The following is an 18,502-nucleotide window of genomic DNA, read 5'->3' as shown; positions in this document are numbered from 1 at the left end:
GAATACCTGGAATATGAATATATTACAACTCTTCGTTTTAAAGATTTTGAAGACTAACAACCCAGTTTATTGCAAAAATGCATTGATTCTAATTGGGGTCATTTTTGACCCCACTCGTGGAAGAGTGTAGGTAGTGGTAGGTTGTGCATCCAAGGGTTAAATTAAAATTATATATTAATATGTACGTGGTCCTCGGTTGAGTTCAGTGTTGTAACTAAACAAAAAGCGAGTTATATCAGTAAAGATTAATTTTCCCTAAAGGAACGACATAACTCACTTCGCCAAAATGAATTTCCCATTTTCCCGGTGACACAAAAAAAGGCACCATGCATTTGTGGATTTGCGGATCTGAGCAGCGTGAAAATAGTCTGCGCAGCCTGATCTCTGCCGATCCGTATGCGTAGTTTAGGCACTCGTAAGCGCAGGAAGTCTTTTGAAAACGAAACGGATGAGCTTTGTGAAGTTGAACGATCTGATTCGTGAATTTGCAATACAATCACATACGTTCAGAAAGCTCGGTACGCATTTGTGACCCCCAAAATTCACACACAAATCGTTGTACGCATTTGTGAATATCATGTTTCACGTGTGGATGATGGAACAGGCATTTGTGACCATTTTGAGACTAATTTCACTCCATATTTCTGTGCTAAACCGAAGGCGGGCAACACGTAGCACTCTCACTCCGACGCTTTATGGGCACATTATTAAAATGAAGTTAGAGCTGCCCAATTCGGAGAAAGAAGAAGTTTAAAAAAACTGCAAGTGTTGACCAAATATCTTGTTTTTCACACTTTTGCCTCTACATACGTTTTAGCATTCTGAAGATCAGGCATAACATTATGACCAAGACAAGTTTTCAACAGCGCTGTCCACATCAATTCCAGCTATGTTCATCTTTTCAAACACTTTGAAAGACTTGTTGTTTTGCTACCTCCATGTTTCTGTCACTTCTGGAAACTCATCGCCTTGCCTGACGTTCAGCCCAAATGGCAAACATGCATAGAACGAATATATTTATTCCAACCAGAAAGAAACGATTAAAACAAACATTTACATGAATATACACTGATCAGGCATAACATTATGACCACCATCCAAATATTGTGTAGGTCTCCCTCGTGCCTCCAAAACAGTTGTGACTCATCCGAGAATGGACATGGGCCTTCTGAGGGTGTCTGGCGACAGAATGTTGTTAGTGGGGGGCTTTGGTTCCTATGGGTTGCTATCCTGTGGGATACTTGATCAGTTTTTCATGTTTTTTTGACTTCTTCCTTAAATGTTTTTGTGTGTGTGCCTGTATCTGGCTGTATCATGCTGGGGATGGCTGCTGCCATCGTGGAGTGTCATCGCTATGGTGTGGGGGTGTCTGGTCTGGTGCTACATATCTAAGTAACATCCACATTAGATTAGATTAGATTCAACTTTATTGTCATTACACATGTACATGTACATGTGCAGAGCAACGAAATGCAGTTTAGCATAAATATTATGGTAAGTAAGTATGGTTTTTACAGCTTATGGACAATATTTACAGATCAGAACCTATGTACAGGTGAGAACATATATACAGGTTAATGAGCAGGATAATAATAATAATAATAATGCATTTTATTTAAAGGCGCCTTTCTTGGCACTCAAGGACACCGTACATGCATTCATAAGAAAAGACAGCAGAAGAATAAAATATATATATATAAAAACAACAAAAAAAAAAAAAAAAAAAAAGTCAGAGCAATTGTCATCAGGTGGAATAGGCAGTTTTAAACAGATATGTTTTGAGTTGTGATTTGAAAAGGGGAAATTAATCAATATTTCTGAGTTGGGGTGGTAGTGAATTCCAGAGACGGGGAGCAGAGCGGTTGAATGCTCTGCTCCCCATGGTGGTAAGATGGGCAGTAGGGACAGACAGATGTATGGAGGAAGAGGATCGTAGAGAGCGGGAGGGAGTGGGAACATGGAGGAGATCAGACAAATATGGGGGGGTGAGGTTGTGAATGGCCTTGAAAGTAAGCAGGAGGACTTTGAATTGGATATGAAATTGAACTGGGAGCCAATGAAGCTCTTGAAGGACAGGAGTGATGTGGTGAATGGAGGGGGTTCGAGTTATGATGCGGGCAGCTGAATTCTGGACTAGTTGAAGTTTATGGAGGGATTTGTGTGGAAGGCCAAAGAGGAGAGAGTTGCAATAATCCAGACGGGAAGTGACAAGACTGTGAACAAGGATGGCGGCTGTGTGGGGGGTAAGGGAGGGGCGGAGGCGATTAATGTTACGTAGGTGGAAGTAAGCAGACCGAGTAATTTTATTATGTGGGATTGAAAGGATAGTGTGCTGTCAAGGATGACACCCAGACTCTTAACCTGGGGGGAGGGTGAAACGGAGGAGTTGTCAATACTAAGAGAAAAGCTGTCGGTTTTGGATAGAGTGGATTTGGTGCCAATGAGGAGGACCTCAGTAGGATATACAGGATATACATAATGATTGAGTGAGGTACTATGAACATATTATACAGATGGATTTGTTCGTTAAATCTGAGTAGACTATAACAGGAACTATCATAACATAATTTACAATAGAGGAGATGGCAGATGATAAATTAGGCGATGCAAAAACAGATGACGTGAGCAACTTACAGTGCAAAAGTAAACAATAAGCAGTAGCTATCTAAGTTACTAGACTAGTGCAATATTCGGTACATAGTACTGTGCAAACAGATTGTGTAAAGTGAGCATGTGCAGATAGTGCAATAGTGCAGTGGTGATGGTGTAAAAGTCTTTGGTCAGCAGAACACTGAATTGTCACAAGCTGATTAATGTTATTTATTTCTCCGGTCATAATGTTGTGGCTGATTGGTGTACATGTAAGTGTCAAGGGTGCAGAGGCAGGGTTGTGAAATGCTGAACAAATTCCTCTTTTATTCGTCTTTTAAGTCTTGTGTGTGAGGTACATGTGAGAGAGCTACTGTGACTGCGAGAGCAAAAGCAGAAAATCAGGAAGTGGTACTGCTGTGCTGCCTCCCTGTGTCGATACCAACCACTTTGAGCCTGGATGCTCTGCAACACCTGCTTCGTCCAGGATGTGGAAATTCCTACCTAAGCTGTTTGTTGGTGAGTAACATGTGCATGCATTAATTTATGCAAATGAATTTGGAATCTAGTGTCAAAGCAAAAAACAAAATTGTATTGTTTTAGTTTTTAATTTTGCAAAATCATTTCACATTTAGTTTATTATTTAGTTTATTGTGGCTGCAATAGATATATTATTTCTCACGTACATGAGGGTGACTGGCTTAAGAGTACACTGAGTCACACTGAGTTTTTATTCTTATCTGCAGTAAAACATGATTGGTGTCTCTCTGGTCGTGGTTTTTGTGACACAGTGAATGTTCCTGTACTGTATGTACATCGCCAAATCAGAATTACTTTTCATACCAAAAATACAACCTGCAATTTATAGTGTAATTTTACTGCATGAATAAGGAGCGTGTTAAGATAATGACCAGATCATCTGAGTGTTGGTACAGTGAGAGAAAACTAGATTTTGGTCAAGGGTGTAATAATTGCCCATCTTTGGTAAATAGTGCAAATTATATTTCTTGAGTATATAATTATAAAAAGTAAATTCCCATGCATTATATTTGTCTCTGTGTAATTAATGTATTAAGGGAAATTGGAAAATGTGTTGAAAGTGATAGAATAGCATCTACATCTCATACAACGTCATTTTTTTTTTTCTCTCCTCTAGTTTCCTTTCTCTTCATCTCAACTTTACAAATGACAGGTCAGTAATTTCTATTATTACATCTGATATTAACAGATTAGCTGGATCTGGGCTAACTGACTTGGAGAGAAATGTACCACAACAGTGCCTAGGGAGCAGTGGGTGATGATGCCCGGGCGGAATTGATGTTCATGTACTGTATAGAAAGTTGGGTTGTGTTAAAGCTCGGAGAACCACCAGAAAAAGAAGAAAAAAATTTCTGTGAGAATTTTGGAGAAATCTATATCCAGAGGAGGTCAAAGGACTGACCTCCTCTGGATATAATCTGAAGGTAATTTTCAGAAAAATCCACCGTCCGTCATGGAAAGAGGAAGTGAAAATGGGTGGACTACTATTAGAAAATTGTGTGAATGTTTGTCATAATTATAGTATGGGTTCTCGAGTTACGGCCAAAAACGCATCTTGCAAGGTCACAGTGACCTTTCACATTTGCACACCAGTTCTTAATCAATTCATCGTCAAGTTCAAGTTGATGTTTGTGCCAGATGTATTAGAATTGCCTCTAGTCATTAATGATACATCACATTTATAAAAAATAACTTTGCAGCAGTGGCGTCTAGGGATGTCCTGACTGGTATCGGGCCGTCACCCTAACCTACTGAGTACACTCCAGCAAAGGCGGCACCAAAACAAACACTGAATATGCGTGTAAAGGAAGAGAAAAGTTTCCTTAAGACAAAGTCAATTACAAAACTGCTAAAGTTGCTGGGTTGGACAACCAGAACATTTTTGAGAAGAGAACATACATTTTCACCGTCTGTAGGAGCTTCTGGAGACAAGGTGCGAGCTACCTTCTCCGTGCTACATTGGCTAGGACAGTACACACGATCCAGGTCTAGGAGAATACAAGGAAGATAAGAAAAGCCTTTATGAATCTCCAGAGGAGGAAATTACGTTAATTTAAAACCAGATCGGGACTTGGATCGGATCGGGGACATCCCAAGAGGCAACTCCTGCTCTTAGAGTGGGCAATGTTGGCAATGATGGCTAAGACAACCCATTCAATGGGTAAATAAAAACCATGCTAACTAGACATTTGTCATGGTTCTGAGTTCTGGATGTTTTCTGTGACCCTGTTTGTTTCCTGCTTTATTTTGTAATCAGTTTTCTTGTTGGATTTAAGTTTTACTTCCTGTCTCTGTTCCCGCCTCTGTGATTCTGCTCACCTATCTTGCCTTGTGTCCTTTGTCTGCATGCTCCTCCCCTCATTGGTATCACCTGTCTCCTGTTATTCCATCAGCCCTTGTGTGTGAGTGTATGTAACCCTACCTTTCCCTTTGTTCAATGTCAAGTTGTCAGTTTTCTTCTGTGCTGTCAATATTCCTGATTTCCTGCCTTCCCTGCAGTGCCTTAAGTTTTGTTTCGTAAGTTGCCATTAAATTACACTTTGAGTTGATGAGCCTGCTTCTCTGGACTGTGTGAGTTTCATTTGGGTCCTCCACAACCAGTTCTCGGTACCAACATTGACACACTGACTAGAACAATTTGGTGTGAACAGTTTGCCCACCTCAAAGCAACAAAATGATCACTTACACTCAGTGAAGGGCATGTTCTTCTCCATGGACAAGTTGGCTGGTGCATCCAGGCGTTCCTGACAAGTTGGATTCTGCAGAAATCTTGACTGTTACCTAACTAGATGCCCCAACAAAACATAAATGAAAACACGTTACTTATGATGAAAGGACATTAGTGCAAGCGTTGTTGCCTAAAATTCCTGAAAGTACAAAATAGAACCACAACAATAAAACTAGGATATGAAATATTTATGTCAGATATATCAAGGTGTGTACTTAAAATACTGAAATATTGTAAACTATGTCTTCTGTGTCTCATAGCTGGTCAGATCAGATTGGTTGGATCTTGGTCGACTCAGTGCTCTGGAAGAGTTGAAATCAACTACAATGGCTCCTGGGGAACAGTCTGTGATGACAGCTGGGACTTAAATGATGCTAAAGTGGTTTGTGGACAGTTGGGCTGTGGGGCGGCACAGAGTGCCACACAATCGGCCTCCTTTGGTGAAGGAACTGGAAAGATCTGGCTTGATGATGTGGCCTGTTCAGGAACAGAGAGTTCTCTAACTCAGTGTCAGCACGGAGGATTTGGAACACATAACTGTGGACATGGTGAGGATGCTGGTGTCGTCTGTTCTGGTAAGACACTTTTTCTTTTTGCCATTTTATTGACTGATGGGAAATAATTCGCAGTTGTGAGTCGTTCCGGTTTTCTTTATTTTTTTATTTTTTTATTTTTTTATGCTCTGTTTCTCACAGAAGCTCCTGCTTTACTTTGAGATGGTGTTGGTATAGTGGTGAGCATAGCAGTGGACCTGGGCTTGATTCCCGGTCAGCACAAAATAAATTACCGACTTGCTCACACAATAAATAAAGCGTCTGTCTCTCTGGAATCCATTTTTTAGATACACTCAGATATCCCACCAAGAGAATATATAATCCTCTTGTGGGATCATCTATCTTCTTACTATATGTAGTCAAAGTGTCACAACCACCATTTATTTCGCTTGTCTGATGTCTTCAATATCACAACAATAATGCTAGAATATGAAATATGTTCATATGTCGGATATATCAAGTTGTGTTGTGAGTAAAATACTGAAATACTATAACCTATGTCTTCTGTTTCTCATAGCTGCCCAGATCAGATTGGTTGGATCTGGGTCAACTCGATGCTCTGGAAGAGTTGAAATCAACTACAGTGACTCCTGGGGAACAGTCTGTGATGACGACTGGGAGTTTAATGATGCTAAAGTGGTGTGTAGACAGTTGGGCTGTGGGGCGGCACAGAGTGCCACGCAATCGGCCTCCTTTGGTCAAGGAACTGGAAATATATGGCTCGATAATGTGGCCTGTTCGGGAACAGAGAGTTCTCTAACTAAGTGTCAGCACGGAGGATTTGGAACACATAACTGTAACCATGGTGAGGATGCTGGTGTCGTCTGTTCTGGTAAGACACTTTTTCTTTTTGCCATTTTATTGACTCAAATTGAAGGGGACCTTCTCAGGCATGGTGTTTCTACCATTCTTTTAATTGCAGGACGTCACCATGAGTAGGCGCTTAATTAACCAGTGTGGGATGGCCAACAGTAGCCTGGTCGTTACCATCCTACGTTTCCACCCGAAATTTGATTTCGGTCTGCACATTAGTCTGGCCCAATGTAATAGGAATCTGTCTCCGTAATGGGCAGATGCTTATTTTGAGGTTTAAAATCATTGGAGTTCCCTTAACCAATCAGCAACGTTTGGTAATGACGTATATTGTGCGCCGGAGTTCAGGCTCTTACGCTTACCACTTCCGCTTCCAGTTAAATAAATCAAACTTTTCCCAAAGCCAGTTGGAAGGAGAGCTACGACGTCCTTGCCATTTATAAAATTGACAAGACAAGCCTCTTGTTCTGGTTTTAATTCCGTGATGCTCTCGAGAGTTGAGACAACTTCGCGGATGGCTTCTAGCGTCTCTTCCTCCGTCGCCATTGTTGCTATGCTGTTGAACTACAAGCTCCGCTGGCTGGACTACAAGCAACTCGGCAGGCGAGTTTCACGTCATCACTCAACTGTTCGCTGATTGGCTAAGACCGCGCGGTTACACGCGAACCGCAGAAGGGCAATTTGGCCAGACTCCGTGGCAGACCGAAATCAAATTTCGGGCGGAAACGTAGGATGGTGACGACCAGGCTAGGCCAACAGTATACTAGGAAGAAAATAAAATAACATTAACATAATTATTCATCCTATAGTAATAGTCAAGAGTCATTATCTAATCACGTGGTGTCTTTGGATGGCATTACCTTGGCCTCCAGTACTACTGTAAAAAACCTTGGTGTTATATTTGATGAGGATATGTCCTTTAAATGTCACATAAAGCAAGTGACCAGGACTGCCTTCTTTCACCTGCGTAATATCGTCAAAATTAGGAGCATCCTGTCTCAGAGTGATGCTGAAAAACTAGTTCATGCATTTGTGTCGTCCAGACTGGATTACTGTAATTCATTACTGTCTGGCTGTCCAAATAGCTCTTTAAAAAGCCTCCAATTGATTCAAAATGCCGCAGCAAGAGCATTGACAGGAATTAGCAAGAGAGATCATATCTATCTATCTATCTATCTAATAATGCAAGGAACGTCTGTCTGTGTGTCTGTTTGTCTGTGGCACGCATATCTCGCGAACCGTTGGCCCGATGGATTTGAAACTGGGCAGGTGTCTCGCTACGGGCACGAAGATGTGCACTGCTAAGTTTGACGTTGTTTGGATAAGAAATGTAAAATATATCGGTAAAATAGGTTTTCTCCGCTCTAATATTTCCACTACTCCGGTTGCCATGGCATCAAAAACAGCCACTTTCAGAAATTCACCAAAAACGGAGAGGAAGAGGCGGAGCATGCGCACAAATCTTGAGCACTGTTTACAAATCGGCTTTAGAAGAAACCAAACTCAAGGAGAAATGATATTTTGCCCTGGTAACCCTAATAGGCTCAATATCTTCTCCGGCAGGAAAACTAGCATGTAGTCCGCCATCTATCGTCTAGGCAGAATTTCTGAAAATGTGCTTATTTAAAGTGCTGGAGGCATTTTGTGATAATTTATATTATACAACATTTCTAGGGGTATTAAGGGGTGCTGAATCCAAATCTGCTGTATATGAAGCTCAAAAATGTCCCAAAATGCCTCAAAATTGAGAAATTCAAAATGGCCGCAACCGCCAGGCTGAAATCTATTTTTCAGCATATCTTTTTGACTAAACAAGGTACAAACATGAATTAAATGTGCTTTTGTAAGTTTTCCTACATGGGCAATTCAATGCCATATTCAGATTTGAGATGTAATGTGAAGAAACTGCTTAGATATGGCAAAATAGTTGTTTTTAACTATGAACTATTATTAACTAATTAATAATTAAGTTTTTATTATTAATATTATCAGGCTACTTTTACTTAGTTTGTATTTTGTTTTGAGGTAAAATGTGTCAAATGTGCTATAATTCACTCCCCAACCAAGGCCTAGTAGGTATCACCAGGATACCAACATCCCTCAGTAGATGGACACTGTCGTATAATCTGAGAACAGTCATAGCTTCTCAGACAACAGTGATGCTGAGACTGACAACAGATGATGAAGACGATGAGTACACACACACAGAGTGCACAAAGAGTAGAATGGAAAGAGATGATGTGGATGAAAGCAGAATATGTCTATCATTAAAAGAGCACGGTGTGTTTCAAGATGGTGGGGACACACTCAAGAACATAATCAATAAGGATGTGGTCACACCCCAGATTCAACAATCTCTGCTTGGTGCAGAACACCTTGGACAGGCACAAATGAAAGTGTTTGTGGACAAACGTCTGTGTGAACCTCCAGATAGTGACCAGCACTTGGATCTGAAGTCACCCATTCGAAAGAACAAAGCCAAAACATTTGCCTCTTTGTATGAAGTCGTGCAACTTTCCAAGAACAAGCAAAACATCATCAAAGTGGACAGGCAGATTCTACAAAGGCTCATCACAGCTTACAGAGCAGGTCGCAAGGTAGACCTGGAAAATATTCTCCAGCATGAACTCATGCCCATCCCGCCATCTCTGGCCGCAACTGCAGTCTACATTCCACCAACAAATCTGTTTTAGCAAATATACTGACCAAACATATCCAAACCCCTGCAGATGTGCCCCTTCAGGAACCCAGCTGCTTTCTTATTGATGGCCAAGCACTTGTAATGGCACTTGGGAAGCCGCCTGACATCACAACATTCGGCAACTATGCCAACAAATTTGCTGACACAGTGTTGAAGATGGCAGAGAAGTACCAGAGGGTTGATGTGGTCTTTGACAGGTACCATGACGAATCCATGAAAACAGGCACAAGAAAGAAGCGTAAACAGCGCCACCAACCAGTACGCAGAGATATTGTGAATGACTCTGTTCCACTTCCAGCAGACTGGTCGAGCTTCATGGCACTGGAAGAGAACAAAGCAGATCTCGCTCGACTACTTTCAAACCATCTGATAGAACACAGCCCAGAATATGAGCCAGTGGTTGTAGTATCAGGTGGGTTTGCTGAAGCCACCACTGTCAAGTCATCAGATCCAGAACTTGAAATCTCCTCTCTGAGTGCTGACCATGAGGAGGCTGATACACGACTGATTTTGCACTGCATCCAGGCTCCTATGGACACAATAGTCGTGTCAGCGCTTCTACTTCTAGCACATTATGAAAGAATTGGATGTACCTATCTCTACATGAAAGCCGGGACATCAAAGGATCCAAAGTATTTTCCAGTACATGACATTCGCAAGTTACTCTCTGATGATCAAGTGGACACACTCCTTGCCTTCCATGCCATCACTGGCTGTGATAGTGTGTCTCAGTTCAGTGGTCACGAAAAAAAAAACAGCCTGGCAGGTGCTCGAGCAACATCACACCGATCTTACTGGCCTTGGGAAGGGCCCTCTCACAGAAGATATTGTGAATTCAACAGAGAAATTCATCTGTAAGATGTATGGTGTGCCCGAGGTTGATACATGCAACAAAGCAAGAGTGAAGTTGTTTTGCAAAGGTCGTCCACAAGAGACTCTGCCTCCAACCTCAGATGCAGTGAAGTTTCATATCATGCGTTCACACTATCAAGCGACAATCTGGAACCAAGCTCACCTGCCACATCCTGATCTTCCTCCAGTGGGTGAAATGGGATGGCTGCACAAGGAAGGTCAATTAGTGCCACGGCTAATGTCTCTGCCACCTATGCCTAAAGCCTGCAGGGAGTTCACTTCATGTGGGTGTACCAAGGGATGCCTCAGCCAACGCTGCAGCTGCAGGTATGTGTATAGGGAATTAGCTGATGTTGATCATTGTGTACAAGAATGTACAAATATGATAGACTAGTAGAGTAGTCCAATGTGTACTGGTTGTAATCTTTCTATTCTATTCTATTTAACCTATTCTATTCAGAAAGAGTCGCATGGAATGTATAGACGCATGCAACTGCAGGAAACTTGACAACACTTGCCAGAACATTGAAGAGGACTGCGAATAAGCTGTCACTGTAACTTCTACTGGGATATAGTTCAATGAAAATCACCATGACCCATGGATCTTCCTGCTATTCGATCTTATTTGATTGACATGTTCTTTATCACTAATGACCACCTTTTTCTCTACTTGTGTGATTTTCAAGCTGATTATTGACACTTGATCTAAATCAGGACAGGATGTTAAATTCCCCATGTGTGAAAACCTGTGAACATTTAATTAAAGTTTGTAACTTTTTGTATTTGTTTGTACATTTGACCTCAAAACAAAATACAAAGTAAGTAAATGTAGCCTGATAATATCAACAATAATAGTAGTAGTAGTAATAATAATAATAATAATAATAATAACTGAGTAATTATTCATAGTTAAAACAACTATTTTGCCATATCTAAGCAGTTTCTTCACATTACATCTCAAATCTGAATATGGCATTGAATTGCCCATGTAGGAAAACTTACAAAAGCACATTTAATTCATGTTTGTACCTTGTTTAGTCAAAAAGATATGCTGAAAAATAGATTTCAGCCTGGCGGTGGCGGCCATTTTGAATTTCTCAATTTTGAGGCATTTTGGGACATTTTTGAGCTTCATATACAGCAGATTTGGATTCAGCACCCCTTAATACCCCTAGAAATGTTGTATATTATAAATTATCACAAAATGCCTTCGGGGTTCTGATTTTGTGAAAATTGACCCTGTCTATAAATCAAGAAGCGTCTGTGTGTGTGTGTGTGTGTGTGTGTGTGTCTGTCCGTCTGTCTGTCTGTGGCACGCATATCTCGCGAACCGTTGGCTCGATTGATTTGAAACTTGGCAGGTGTCTCGCTACGGGCACGAAGATGTGCATTGCTAAGTTTGACGTTGTTTGGATAAGAAATGTAAAATATATCGGTAAAATAGGTTTTCTCCGCTCTAATATTTCCACTAATCCTCATACACAGCACCTGTAGGCTCCCACTATAGGAATACATACTTCCGACGGGCACTGCACTAGTTACTCCAGTTTTAGCTTCTCTTCACTGGCTCCCTTTAAAGTGTAGAATAGAATTTAAAATCCTCCTCCTTACATACAAGGCCCTTAAAGGCCTAGCTCCATCGTATCTTAAAGACCTCATTGTACCATATCATCCCAACAGATCACTTCGGTCTGAAGTGCAGGCCTACTTGTGGTTCCTAGAATTTCAAAAAGTAGAATGGGAGGCAGAGCTTTCAGCTATCAGGCTCCTCTCCTGTGGAACCAGCCCTTAGTTATGCTGCTATAGGCCTAGGCTGCTGGGGGACGATGCACCAAACACATGTCCTCCTTTTTTCTCTCTCCTCTCTCGCATCCTCCACTTTCTTTTCTCTGGCACAGAGCTCTTGCCCTCTAATTTCCTATCTACTACTAGTCATGCAATTCTGTGCTATTACTATGTAGAATGTTTACTGCTGTGTGTCCCCCCTCTTCTTGTGAGTATCTCTGGCCTGGAGTTGTGCATTTCCTGTAGAGCTCCATACTACATCTGTTGTCGTGGTCTCATCAGCCTGCCCAGTCTTCATGGAATCCTGCAGTTCTCCACTCCTACCTGAATGAACAATTCTCCAACCTGCCTATGATTCCTCTTACATTTTCAAACTGTCATGTAACATCATCAGTTTGTATCATAAGATTCCACATGTACGCTTTAGTCAGATATGTGTATCTATGACAGATGTATGTTTATCTTGCTGTTCTCTTCTCTTCTCTCTTTGCTGTTCTCTTCTCTCTTTCTTCTGTCTGTACCCGGCTGGCCTTAGGCAGATGGGTCCCTCCATATGAGCTGGGTTCTGCTCGAGGTTTCTTCCTGTTAAAAGGGAGTTTTTCCTTGCCACCGTTGCCTTCAGGCTTGCTCTGGGGGTTTCAGGCCGGTTTTTGTAAAGCGTCTTGAGACAATTTGTATTGTTATTGACGCTATATAAATAAAATTGAATTGAATTGAGTCATTTTCATTCATGGATTTTATTTTATTAAGACCTCAAAACACATTTGGGAAGGAAAAAACAAGCAAACTTATGCTGGCTGCTTTTCCTTCACTTTGCACTCAAAATGTTGAAAATTGTTTTACGCCCATTTAGCTCAGACCAGATGGTATAGCATGTCATTGCAGAATGTGGCAGCCATGCTGGTTAAGTGTTTTCTGGCTTCTTGAATTCTGTGGCTCGCTCCAAATGTTAGTCGGTCCTCCCATGTTACAACGGTTAACTTTACAGCAGAAATTAACTTGATGGTAGAAAAATAAAGTGTTATGCAGGGTGGTGCCACTTGTCAGAGTCCAACTCTTACAAGATGGTGACGGCCGGAGGCCCCACACTGAGCTTCTACCTCTGGGTGGGTGCATCTGTCTTCTTGCTGTATGTAGTCAATGATTCTGAAGTGCCACAGCAACCATTTATTTCCCAGGTCTGATGTCTTCAATATTGCTCTCAATGCATAAAACAAATTAAATAATCTTGACAGAGTTGGTATGTCCAAACCTTTATCAGGATCATTTGTGTAAGAAAATACTAAAGATAATATATCCAAACACATTAAGGAAAAGCAACTGGACCTTCTTGAAGACTTTTCATCAAGACTAGCTTCTTCAGTTGTAAAGGACTGATGGGGAGTTGAGGTTTAAATCGGAACATCTGTAGGTGTAACCCATCAGAAACTTGCTTGACTTGACAGAAGTTGTTATTGTAAGATAATAAGATGTTCAGAGAAGGTTTTTACAACTTGACATAGATGTCTCCCTTTATTCCTCCTTCAAAACATCTGTCTTCTCTGGCTAAAATTTGGATGTTGTTGTCTTCAAAGGAGTGCCCTTTATTTTCCAGATGTAAGAATCATTTCCTGATGAGCTGGCTCTCCAGTGTTGAGCTATGCATTTGTGGATGGGTTGTTTTGTCTCCCCAATGTACTTTAAGTCTGTATATTCACCACTGCACTGAACTTACTGAAGACAGATGGTTTGAAAGAAAAGTAAAAGAAGCCATCTATGCCAAATTGGAAAAACCAAACCTTAACAGAAACAATAGATAACTATTTATATGTATGTATGTATGTATACAGAATACATTTTTCTGACATTCACATGCTTACCTTTACACTTCCTCTTCACACTCTGCCTTTATTAAGCAATTAAGCTATTTCAGAACACATTGTTCACTAACTGAGGCGTTTATCTGTATGTTTTTAATGAAAATGTTCTCTGATATTGTGATTCTTTTCAACAGACCTTCCAAGGCCCAGCCTCTCGATGAATCCTTATGGTCAAGTTTCTTGGGGTCAGAATGTTGGCTTCGCTTGTTCAGTCTCAGCTGATATTTCACGAGGAACGTTCATCCTCAAGAAGATGTCAAGCTCATTCAGTCAGGAAAAACAATCAAGTGGCAACTCTGCTACCTTCAATATCAATCAAGTGAACTTCGACAATGAGGGATCATACCAGTGTCAACTTCGAGTAATCGGATGGGATAAAGCATTCCTGTCCTCTTCCACTGACTTTATTCGACTCTCTGTAACTGGTAAAAACTGCATTTCCTAATTCAGATTCTGTTGTTGACTTGAAAAAATAATGACAACTGATATAAATAAATATGGCAAACACTTAGAACGTACAGTATATAATATAAAGTATGGCGAACGTTTTTCCAATATTGTTTTATTTTCAGTGTTTTTTTACCAAAAGTTACACGAAAGCCATAAGGCAAATGTATCTATAACTTTATGTTTTGTTTCTATTTCAGTCATTCTTCCAAAGCCCAGCATCTTAATGAGTCCTGTTGGTGAGGTTAAGTGGGGTCAGGGCATCGGCATCACTTGTTCAGTCTCAACTCAGCATTTAGGAGGAACATTCATCCTGCAGAAGACCTCAGGTTCATTCAGAAAGACCCAAACATCTAGAACAAACTCTGCTACCTTCAGTATCTCCAATGTCAACTTTGATAATGAGGGATCATATCAGTGTCAATACCAGACAAGGGTTTCAGGTCGAGACTTCAGCTCTCCACAAAGTGACTCTGTCAGACTGTCAGTTACTCGTAAGTAAGAAAATACAGTTTCCAATCTGTCTTGACTTCTCTTCAACTTCTATGAAATTGTGAAACAATGGGAAGAAGTTCACATGAAAAGATACACTAAAACCAAAAGGCAAATTTATCTATAACTTTATGGTGTGTTATTATTTCAGTCATTCTCCCAAAGCCCAGCATCTCAGTGAGTCCTGGTGGTGACGCTAGGTGGGGTCAGTCCATCAGCATCAGTTGTTCAGTCTCAACTCAGCATTTAGGAGGAACATTCACTCTGCAGAAGACCTCCAGTTCATTCAGAAAGACCCAAACATCTAGTACCAACTCTGCTACCTTCAGTATCTCCAATGTCAACTTTGATAATGAGGGATCGTACCAGTGTCAGTATCGCACAAGGGTTTCAGGTCGAGACTTCAGCTCCCCACAAAGTAACTCTCTCAGACTCTCAGTTACGGGTAAGTAAGAAAATACAGTTTCCAATCTATCTTGCCTCCTCTCCAACTTCTATGAAATTGTGAAACAATAAGAAGTAGTTTTCACGCAAAGTTACACTAATGCCAAAAGGCAAATTTATCTATAACTTTATGGTGTGTTATTATTTCAGTCATGCTTTCAAAGCCCAGCATCTCAGTGAGTCCTGGTGGTGACGTTAGGTGGGGTCAGGACATCGGCATCACTTGTTCAGTCTCAACTCAGCATTTAGGAGGAACATTCACTCTGCAGAAGACCTCCAGTTCATTCAGAAAGACCCAAACATCTAGTAGGAACTCTGCTATCTTCAGTATCTCCAACATCAACTTTGATAATGAGGGATCGTACCAGTGTCAGTATCGGACAAGGGTTTCAGGTCGAGACTTCAACTCCCCACAAAGTAACTCTCTCAGACTTTCAGTTACGGGTAAGTAAGAAAATACAGTTTCCAATCTATCTTGCCTCCTCTCCAACTTCTATGAAATTGTGAAACAATAAGAAGTAGTTTTCACGCAAAGTTACACTAATGCCAAAAGGCAAATTTATCTATAACTTTATGGTGTGTTATTATTTCAGTCATTCTTCCAAAGCCCAGCATCTCAGTGAGTCCTGGTGGTGACGTTAGGTGGGGTCAGGACATCAGCATCACTTGTTCAGTCTCAACTCAGCATTTAGGAGGAACATTCACTCTGCAGAAGACCTCCAGTTCATTCAGAAAGACCCAAACATCTAGTAGCAACTTTGCTATCTTCAGTATCTCCAACGTCAACTTTGATAATGAGGGATCGTACCAGTGTCAGTATCGGACAAGGGTTTCAGGTCGAGACTTCAGCTCCCCACAAAGTAACTCTCTCAGACTTTCAGTTACGGGTAAGTAAGAAAATACAGTTTCCAATCTATCTTGCCTCTTCTCCAACTTCTGTGAAATTGTGAGACAATGGGAAGTAGTTTGCGCGCAAAGTTACACTCGTGCCAAAAGGCAAATTTATCTATAACTTTATGTTGTGTTATTATTTCAGTCATTCTCCCAAAGCCCAGCATCTCAATGAGTCCTGGTGGTGTGGTTAGGTGGGGTCAGGACATCGGCATCACTTGTTCAGTCTCAACTCAGCATTTAGGAGGAACATTCATCCTACAGAAGACCTCAGGTTTATTCAGAAAGTACCAAACATCTAGTACCAACTCTGCTACCTTCAGTATCTCCAGTGTCAACTTTGATAATGAGGGATCATACCAGTGTCAGTATCAGACAAGGGTTTCAGGTCGAGACTTCAGCTCTCCACAAAGTGACTTTGTCAGATTGTCAGTTACTGGTAAGTAAGAAAATACAGTTTCCAATCTATCTTGCCTCCTCTCCAACTTCTATGAAATTGTGAAATAATGGGAAGAAGTTTATGTGAAAAGATACACTAAAGCCAAAAGGCAAATTCATCTATAACTTTATGTTTTGTTATTATTTCAGTCATTCTCCCAAAGCCCAGCATCTCAGTGAGTCCTGGTGGTGAAGTTAGGTGGGGTCAGGACATCAGCATCACTTGTTTAGTCTCAACTCAGCATTTAGGAGGAACATTCATCCTACAGAAGACCTCAGGTTTATTCAGAAAGTACCAAACATCTAGTACCAACTCTGCTACCTTCAGTATCTCCAATGTCAACTTTGATAATGGGGGATCATACCAGTGTCAGTATCAGACAAGGGTTTCAGGTCGAGACTTCAGCTCTCCACAAAGTAACTTTGTCAGATTGTCAGTTACTGGTAAGTAAGAAAATATAGTTTCCAATCTATCTTGCCTCCTCTCCAACTTCTATGAATTGTTAAACAGTGGGAAGAAGTTAACATGCAAAAATACACCAAAGGCATTTTTTTCTATGACTTTAAGTTTAAAGTTAAAATGCAAAGACACACTAAAGACAAAATTTAAAGTAACTCTGTCGGACTCTTTGTTATTGGAAAGAGGAAAAGTTTTATTTCCAGTCCTGATTCCTCTTTAATTTGTATTAAATACTGAAACAATTACAAAAAGTAAAAATACAAAGATACACTAAAGCTTAAAGACAAATGAATTTATTATCAAACTCTAACCCTTACTGCTGTCAAGTTTGATAATGAGGGATTGCACCAGTGTTTCTATGAACAAAGTGCTAGAGGTCGAAACTTCAGGTCCATGCAAAGTGACTCACCAAGACTAATTTCCCATATTGATCAAATCCTTGAAAAAAAATACAGGAACATGGATCTTAGCTCCAAGGCCATATCTGCTTCTTTATTATTTTGCTATTCTTCAGTGATTCTCCCAAAGCCCAGGATAACCATGAGTCCTTTTATTCAGGTAACCTGGAGTCAGGTCACTCAACATGTAGGTGGAATATTTATTCTTCAGAAAGACCCAAACCCAAATTCTGATAAATCTGACATGCTTGAGGAGGACTTAAAATGAGGGATCATACCTGTGCCAGAGTTTAAAGTTGAGACTAAAGTCGAGTTTCCCACAAAGTGATTCTGGTATGAAAATATTATAAATTGGTTAATTAATTTTCCCTCACTTATTTGATCAGTAAAAAGGGGCACAAACAGACTGTTCTCGAAGTAAAGAACTGTGGTTACAGTGTTTAGTAGCATATTCTGTGATGAGTTTACATTAAATAGTTTAAATGTCTTATACTCGAAGCATAAATCCTGCTTCAGCCAACTGACAATGAAATGAGTTCAAGTCTTCACAGCAGTCTGGTAGCAGCAGTGGTCGGATGCTAGCAAGCAGTCGGTGTGGTTCGCTGTGCAGTTACAAAGTTGGTGGAGGATTTTTACAATCTTTGTCAGGAAAATTTGACACAAGACAAATGTAACTCTGATCCTGTTTTCTTGTAGGCCAGTAAAGCCCTCTGAGATACTGTGAGTCAAGGCTCTAGCTCGCTACATAAACATGGGGCTGATTAGAAGAAAATGGGGCAGCAAACTTGAAGTGCCCAGTAGAAATCGTTTATTTTATTGTATTATTTGCAGAGAGGAAAAGAGGTTTGGTTAACCTTAAAATGTCTTAATTCTTCTAAAAGCAATTTGCTGTTTATGTCAACATGAAAAGAGAGAAATTGACTCACCACCTGACTGGCACATACAGGCTGTTAACACGCAAGGTAGCATCAGTCCAGCCAATCAGAGCTGAAGTCCAGCGCGGCTCAACTGC

The 18,502-nt window shown here is 40.7% G+C and overlaps 1 protein-coding gene across 1 annotated transcript; it reads left to right on the top strand.

Moving 5' to 3' along the window:
- Positions 1–6,712: 6,712 nt before the first annotated feature.
- Positions 6,713–17,137, top strand: LOC311506187 (immunoglobulin superfamily member 1-like; the record flags this gene model as incomplete). The annotated part of the gene is made up of 9 exons (XM_084570064.1): positions 6,713–6,742; positions 6,833–6,845; positions 9,154–9,320; positions 9,467–9,662; positions 15,011–15,304; positions 15,454–15,747; positions 15,897–16,190; positions 16,340–16,633; positions 16,783–17,137. 9 exons carry the CDS (start codon positions 6,713–6,715, stop codon positions 17,082–17,084), a joined length of 1,884 nt encoding a protein of 627 aa, XP_084426190.1. The 3' UTR covers positions 17,085–17,137.
- Positions 17,138–18,502: the final 1,365 nt, after the last annotated feature.

This window comes from Chelon labrosus, assembly GCF_963514085.1.
Source record: "Chelon labrosus genome assembly, chromosome: 21".
Lineage (NCBI taxonomy): Eukaryota > Metazoa > Chordata > Actinopteri > Mugiliformes > Mugilidae > Chelon > Chelon labrosus.
Note: the sequence above shows the minus strand (reverse complement) of the source record. Positions and strands in the feature narration are given on the sequence as shown.